At 50.1% G+C, this 8144-nt stretch overlaps 1 protein-coding gene across 2 annotated transcripts in view; it reads left to right on the forward strand.

Annotated features, from left to right (window-relative positions):
• The first annotated feature begins 6 nt into the window (after positions 1-6).
• The window catches only part of IRX4 (iroquois homeobox 4), an 11661-nt gene continuing 3523 nt past the window's right edge, over positions 7-8144 (forward strand). Inside the window, exons 1-4 of one of the 2 annotated variants that reach the window (XM_014520673.2) lie at positions 7-212; positions 5875-6033; positions 6802-7053; positions 7998-8104. In XM_014520673.2, coding sequence (XP_014376159.1) covers positions 5989-6033; positions 6802-7053; positions 7998-8104 — 404 coding nt within the window. In that variant the 5' untranslated portion in view covers positions 7-212; positions 5875-5988. Of the gene's footprint in view, positions 213-5022; positions 5154-5874; positions 6034-6801; positions 7054-7997; positions 8105-8144 lie in introns of those variants that run through there. The other variant, XM_025205406.1, reaches the window with a different exon arrangement.

Here is an 8144-nt window from a genome sequence, read left to right on the forward strand (position 1 = left end):
GTCACTCTGGTACAGGGGGTTAGTGAAGTGATTGTGGCGCCTAGGGACTGAAGGCACTATTCCACTCCAGTCAGGTATTATACACTGAGAAATGTCTACATTAGTTCTCCAGAGCTCCCTGCCAAGCGAGCCAGCGCAGGCAAGAGACGGGAACCCCTGCCATGGAAAACCTCTCGCTAGAAGATTGTAGTGGAAGCCTGGCGTGATCTCAGGTAAAGAAACCTTCTGCTTCTTGTGATGATACTGCCTTTCCCCCCGCCTCCTCCCTGCTTCTTCCCCTGTCTCAGAGCCTGCTTCTCCAGCTGCCAAGGAGCTGCTAGGGGGACGAGAAGCGACCTGTGATAAATCACGGGCGCCGGGCGAGCCTTACCTAGGGCAGCGCGCACATCTGGGCTAGCCTGGGTGCTCTGTCTTGGGCAGGGGGGTGTGGGTCCGGGGCTGAAGGCAGGGACCGGAGTTCAACTTTCTGGATTTGACGGCAAAGTTGGAAAGGCATCGCCGATGATTTCGTAAGAAAGTTTGTATCGGTGAAGGGTTGTTTTTGGTTTTTTAACCGGCAGCTGCGAGAGGCAGAGGAGGCAGCGTGGGACTGCCTGGGGAGCCCGCGGCGCCTGGCAGATGGGAGCTGGAAGGGGAGATCTTGTGTAATCTTGGCTTGGCTGCTCAAAGAGTGGTGGGACTTGGGCAGCGTTACGGGGCACCTGGCAGGCACTGTCGTGGCTTGCACAAACCTGGCTGTGCTGCGGGCTCCAGCTCACCAGGCGGCAGCTGCCCAGATGCGGGTTCAGGTGGCTCCTCCACGCTGAAAACTTTTGGGTGCGCGTGTGTGCCTCGGCTCCGGGTCTGAAATGTTCCGTGCTAATACATTGCAAGGACCAGCACGGGAAGGCGAGGCCTTCCTGCAGTCGTCTGGAGGGCTTGCCAAGAGGATTTAAGTGAAGACTACAAATTAAAAATGTTCCAAGTGGGTAGCTTTAAACAGCTCGTTTTACACGTAGTGGTAATCGGAGTAAATTAACATCAGAGCTGCCCTTTTAGGCAACTCTTTTGCGTGTCATCCTTACTCTAGTGATCGCAAACCATAGTGAGGATATCTGGATATGTATCTTTGTATATGTATCTATGTATATGTGTGTGTGTGTGTGTGTGTCTGTCCGTATCTATCTATCTGTCTATCTATCTATCTATCTATCGCTATATAGAGAGGTATATATATGTATATCAATATCAATATCTATATATATCTATATATCTATGTGTATATATATCTATATATCTATCTATAGATATATAGATATATATATATAATGTGTGTATAATATATATCACTATATAGAGAGGTATAGAGGGGGGTGTATATGTGTGTATATATATACACATATACGTATACGTATATACATATATATATATACACACACACACACACACACACACATACACCCCTCTATACCTCTCTATATAGCGATATATTATACACACACGTGTGTGTGTGTGTATATATCTATATATTTATATAGATATATATGCATTTATATAGATATATATGCATATATACATATGTGTGTATATATGCATACATATGTATATATACATGTGTGTGTTGTGTGTGTGCGTGCGTGCATATATATGTATGGATGTATAGGTAGAACAGATGCAATGACCTGACCGGCTCTCACCGTGGCAGGCAGGGCGTGTGTGATCACACTTCGGGCACCCTCGTTGGAAATCTGCGGATTTAATGTCAGCGCCGACTTTCTGGGAGCTAATCTGTCTGTAGATGTTGCAGGCTGCCCTCCGTGCGGTGTCAGATCCTAACTGGGCAACGTGTAGTGCTTCACAGTGTTTGTCAGGCAGTGTCAAGGTTGCTTTAAATCTTTAACGTGAAAACAAAGCAAACTCGACTGCAGGAACTCGCGGAGGTGCATTTAGCCCATAAGCAAATACCGTCGCCCTGAAATACTGCACGAGGAGGCAGTAACACCTCCAAAATAGGAGGCGATGAAAATAGACACAATAAAGCTGTCGCCGCATCCCCTCGAGTCTTTGCAGACGTCCATCAAAGCCCAGCCTTGCCCAGGCTCTCTCTGCTTTACCTGCTGTGGCCTGTTCGAGTACCGCACAGTTTCCTTCTTGCTTCATGTTTTTTTATAATAAAACTTGTATGAACATTGGCTCCGGTTCCTCTGAGGAGGAAGAAATCTGCCAGTGCATAACCCTTGAAGCCATACTTCATTTGGCTGGGATGCAGAAAGACTTGTGTGTGTGTGTGTGTGTGTGTGTGTGTGTGTGTGTGTGTGTGTGTCTACACGGACTTATTTTTCTATTGGGGAAAACTCCACCATTTCACGTTGATCTTGAAGGTCTTACTTTCTTTTCACTTTGGAGGGGAAAAGGCAGGGGTTGATTATTTCGCTCAACTATTTTGTGCTGGGAAGGGGCATGGCAAGGATTAATGTTCATGGCACTCCAAATACCTGCATTTTCCACGTGCTTAAGGGGATAGCCCACACCATTAAGCCTTACTCCTTACGTGTGAGCAGTGCAAGCTTGCTTATGTGCGAAGAACCACAGTGGTTATTTTAAATCACTGTTGGGCTTGTGCTTGAGTTCTGGCAGCCAAAAATCATGGTGAATTATAACTTCGTGGAGTTTTGCATCAACAAAAAGCCATTATTGGTAGATTGTAAGTGAAACATAACAAGGCAGGAACACTTTCTGAAGAGGTCATGGCAACTTTTATAAATTGGCTATTTCAAGATCTTAATATATTAAGGGGGGTTTTAAATGAAAGCCGTCCAGGGAATGCCGAATGGTGCTGGCATAATGCTGACTTAGGGTAAGGTAATACAGCAGGCAGGCTGGAAAGGAAAATGACAAATTATTAGAGTGATTAATAAAGGAGCCTTCAGTGCAAAAGAAATGGATATCAGCGGATTTGCATGGTGCAGGGTGGTGAGAGACAATTGGAGATATATAAATAGACAAGGGGTATAAATATTGAATCTGATCTTGTATTTTAAAGATTAATAGACTCATCTAAATATCAGTCCTGTGGTGTTCGGGGTGTCACTGCCGGCTTGACGTCTGCACTAGCATCAAAAGAAAAAGACAGGACATGCGAAACTACGGTCTAAAAAACGGAGAGAAGGTGTCGCAGTTCCTCAGACCCCTTCTCTGTCCCTATCAGCTAATTATAGCGCTTTACCCTGAGCTACTCTCCAGATAAGTGCCACCGTTCCTGTCTCCGGCACCGCTGAATTATCCCTAGTGTTTAGAGAGTCCAAACTGAGCTTAATAACAATAGGAGTGCTGTGCAGTGCAGTGCAGTACAAACATCTTCATTAGAAACCCCCCCCCCCATACACACACCTTTTTATTTTTATTTATTTTTCTTGACGTATTGATTGATTTTCTCTGGGGGGTTTTCCCCCTTTTTAAATCCTCCACCACGTTGCATATAAACATAGTCTTTGCAAATGACAGCTGGAAATAGCATGATGGTCTGGAGACACTGGAGGAACCAGGAGGACTAAAGAAACATTTCATTGTTGTAACACGCGAGTTCATTATTATTCCCAGACAGAAGGTGATATTAGCATTGCAGGTAAGAAAGGAACGAACACATTCTTCCGAGAAATCAATACGGAATTCAGGAACGATTATGAATGCCATAGGAATGACATTAATAAAGCACAAGAGCTCTTTCTACGTTTCTCCCGGAGCCGGCTGAATAATTTGCAGTGCGCTGATTCTTTCCCTTCCTTTCTTTCTATTTGCAAACAGTTTGAGATGCCATAGGACCTTGCTCGTTGTAGCCTAACTCGATCCGAGAACGAGCATTTTCATCTGTAAATTAAAGCAATTACGCAGCAGATATTATATGATGTGTACTGTGGTCTCCAGATAGTCATCAATCACCCTCAATCTAGCTGTCAGAGTGGGCAGATTCGTTTCTGGGAGGCAGTCTTCCAGCTGGGGAGAAGAGGAGAACATCATCATTAATTAGAGTGTGACCCTGGGGCTATTCACATGTCTGAACCCAGGAAGCTCTCCGAGCAAGTCTGCACAGCGCGGCGCAGCCCTCCGCGGCCCCGGCAGCCGGGGCTGGGCGCTGTGCTCGGGCCCCGCTCCGGGGTGCCCTGCTCCGGGGGTGCTCCTGGCCTTGGCACCGCTGCCAGTGGGGTGATGCCCGCGGACCTGGCCCAGCTGGGGCACGGGGTGCGCTCAGGGCCGGATGAACGCAGAGGCAAACTAGACACACGCCTAGGGCCCTAAGTGAAGAAGGGGCCCGATTGTGCTTCTTTTACATATTATGATCATCGGGGGGAGGAGGGGAAGTCATATAAATAAATATACAGTATTAAGTAGCCCATGTCTTATTTTGCCTAGGGCCCACTGAAGGGATAATCCGGCCCTAGTGTGCTGGCGGGAGAGGGAGCGAGGCTGCCCACTCCCCGGCCTGCCAAAGCCACCAGGTCTTCTCCCAGAGTCCTCCACCCTTTCCCCCAGCCCCTACCACCATCCTACTCCGCACCCGAGTGAACCCTCCACCACCCCAGGATCTGGGCTTCAGTGCCCCCAAAGGGTGCATAGGGCCCGGACCCTAAGTTGCAAATGGCCTTCCTGAGACAGCGGCCCGCCCCCCAGGGAAGCAGGGAGCCGCTGGCCCTGGCCCCCAAGCACTCCAGCTGCGGTGGGGCCCGATCCCTGTTCCTGGCGGGTGGTTGGGACCCTGGTTGCTGGAAACGTCTGTGTTTCTATACAAGGCACAAACTGAGCCTGGCACCGGCGAGCAGGGAAGAAACTCCCCGTACAGGAACCTCCCAGGTCAGAGGGGGTGTCCCCAGGGAGCACCTGCCTCTGCTCCTGGGCTTTCCAAAGCAATTGAGTAAAGTGATGTTAGCTTTAAGGAAAAAAAAATAGAAAGCCAAGCGATGAACCCGCTGAGGACAATTTGCCACCCGGCAGAGTGAGAGAGAGATCGCTACAGGATCCGGGCCGGCGCTGGCTTTTCTAACCAAGTGTTACCAAGCCAGGTCGCTGGCCCGGCCCGGAGGAGTCCCGCCTGCAGCAGGCGTGCGGATGTCATCGCACACATCTGGAGCCAAAGGCAGCAGCGCACATCTGGAGCCAAAGGAAACAGAACCGCGCGGGTCCTGAGCTTTATTGTATTGTCAGCGGCGGGGCTCGTTTTAACTGTTGATTAAATCTTCAATGAAGACTCAGTCGTGTGTCCCTTCATACGTCTCGTTTGTAATTGAGACTAATTATTACGGCGGGGTGGGAAGAAGCAGCTGCTCATTAATTAATTTCTAATTAAAAGTGCTTACCAGCTTGCAGTGACTAAGGGGGAAGGAACTTCTTAGGCGGTTGCAACATTGATTCTTACCCAGCCAGACCCTGCAAGGGAAAGCGATCCCGGTGCTAGAAGCAGAGCTAGCTGGTGCCCCGGTGCTTTCCAAACTTTAGCCCCCGCATGTGGCGGACTCTCTTTTGTACAGTCCCACCACACACCTAAAGCTACCCAATATGGATGGTAAACTTCCAGCCGGGTGAATGAGAGTAGGATTTATCTGACGTCAGAGGCTCTGCTGTTTAAAACAACGTGCATCTGCCTGGATGTTTGAGCTACTTTCCTTTTTTTTTCTTTCTTTCCTTTCTTGTGTGCAAAATCCCCGGTATCCCTGGCTCTCCACGTCTGTCAGTCTCCCACATGTAGCCATGGCTTCTGCTTTGCAGCTGTAGCCAAAAAAAAAAAAAAGATACAGCCAGCCATCATCGTACCTTTCTTTTTTTATTATTATTATTTCAGTTTTTAAAAGTTTCAGAAGCATGTCAGTACATTAAATCTGGTATTCTGCTTCGTCCTATAAGCATCTAGGAACCTGTGGGCACCGATCAATCGGTACAATAGAGCAGAGGCAGGCTGCAATAGCGTGCAGAGCAGACGTCTCTCCTCGTTCCTAGAAAACTGGGAGCCTCTGTACCATGTCATATCCTCAGTTCGGATACCCTTACTCTTCTGCACCCCAGGTAAGGCTCGATTGTCTGCAAGCCGTTAATTGATTGCATTTTAGTCATTATTGATTACTTCCGTTCCGTGCTAAAAGCTGCAGCGATCCGTCATAGGAGGCGAAAGCGTGAAATTGTTTGAGCCTTCAGCATGTCTGGGAGATATTTAAGTGGCACCTTGCGTTCACATTTGCCAAATGAAAGGACGGCGCAGGATTTGGGGTGTCCTTTCGGCAGGGGAGGGGGCTGGCGGTGTGGGGGAGGGGGCATGCAGTGACAAGGGGGGGAAAGTCCGCCACCGGCAATCTTTTCTCTCTCCGATCAGATGCCCTGTTTGCACACTTAAACAAGGAGAGCGCTGGGGACTTCACTGCAGAAACGTAACGGGGATAGTGTAAGCCAGAAGGTTAATAACAGATGTTTCTAGGGCTGTTACAAATCCGCAGTCAGTATAAATATGCATGAGTGATTTGGAAAGGAGGTTTAAAAACGCAGATGGGGGGTTGGGGGGTGGCATTGTGCTGCAAGGGAAGGCAAACGATGTAAATACAGTTCCTGTAAATGACATGGGAAAGTTACTTTTTCAAAAGTAACTCCTGAAAGAGCAGGAGAAACTCTCTTCTCCTTGGAGATGGCACCAAACGCCTGGATCTCACCCCGCTTTCTTGCTCGCTGTCCCCACCGCCCCGCCGGGAATGTCTGGAAGGCTGCAGGGGAATGATTCAGAAAGGGGCGTAAACTTAGCTGCGGGTTTTGCAAAGTTTTCCTCTGTCCTGTCTTTCCCCCTAGTTCCTGATGACCACCAATTCCTTGACTACTTGCTGTGAGTCTAGTGGCAGGACTCTGACAGAATCGGGGGCTGCCGCCTCGGCTCAGACCCCGGTCTATTGTCCTGTATACGAAAGCCGGCTGCTGGCTACAGCCAGACATGAGCTCAATTCTGCGGCTGCCTTAGGAGTCTATGGAAACCCTTATACAAGCACCCAGGGCTATGGAAACTACGTTACCTATGGCACTGAAGCCTCTGCCTTCTATTCCTTGGTAAGCAAGCCTGCAATCTTTCTTGTTACTCATTAGTAAAAACAAATCTCAGCTCAAAAGATAAGGGGAAATATGTCTCCTCGCTCCTTGGCGGGGGTGAGTCCCCCCCGGAGGGAAGCTGCGTCCTGCCCTTTCTTCAGAGTTGGAGCCGTTTCCCCCCCGCACTAACATCCATGTCCTGCAACACTTCGGCTGTACTAAGAAATCAGTCACGTTTGCAAGGCAGAGAGCACTTTAAGTGCCTAAATACACGCTCTTCTTTATGTTGTTGTTGGAGCTGCAGCCTGTGTTTTCACTCGGGCGGCATCAACGTGGCGGGGTTTGTTTTGCTCGCTTGTTTGCTTCCTGAGCTCTGTGAATATTTCATAAATGAAAAGATCTGTGACAGGGCAATGCAATGAAATGCCCGCTCGGCGGGTCTGCTGGAGACTTGTAGAAAGCAGGGGGGGTGTAGCTCGCCGGGGAGTTCAAAGTCGCGTAAGGTTCAGCCGGATCCAGGCACCCTCCGAGAAGCTTTCCCCTCTGGCATCGCCGTGGGGCGAGGCCATGTGCCCATCGACTGGCACTCGCCAGCCACGGAGCAACCAACCCGCTCCCTCCGCCGCAGCCTGAGCTGATTCTGGTCCTGGGTGAAGCCTCGTGGCTCGGCTGCCAGCCCCCTCCGTGCACCCTGACAGCCGTCATTAAAAGTTGCAGAGCCCTTTCTAGCTCGGGATTGTCTCGGGCCTGGGCAAGGCATTCAGCTCCCGGGCCCGCAGGGGGGTGACGCGGCTGCAAAGAGTGGAGGCCGAGGAGGCAGGGACCAAACCCCCCCCAGCCGCAGCCTTGCAAAAGTTGCCTTGCCCCTGAGCCTAGGTGCGGCCTGGCTCGCTGCACCCGCCCCCCTCCACCCGCTTCTCCCCCGGGTCGCTCCGAGGACAGACACGCTTGCTCTTCCCTTACAGAATAGTTTCGACGCCAAGGACGGGGCTGGCTCTGCGCATGCGGGCATCACCCAGGCCGCTGCCTACTACCCCTACGATCACACGCTCAGTCAGTATCAGTACGACAGGTAAGGGGCAAAGCCCAGCCTGGACCCCTCCCCCCCCTTC

Source organism: Alligator sinensis, unplaced genomic scaffold (genome assembly GCF_000455745.1).
Source record: "Alligator sinensis unplaced genomic scaffold, ASM45574v1 scaffold126_1, whole genome shotgun sequence".
In the NCBI taxonomy this organism is placed as follows: domain Eukaryota; kingdom Metazoa; phylum Chordata; order Crocodylia; family Alligatoridae; genus Alligator; species Alligator sinensis.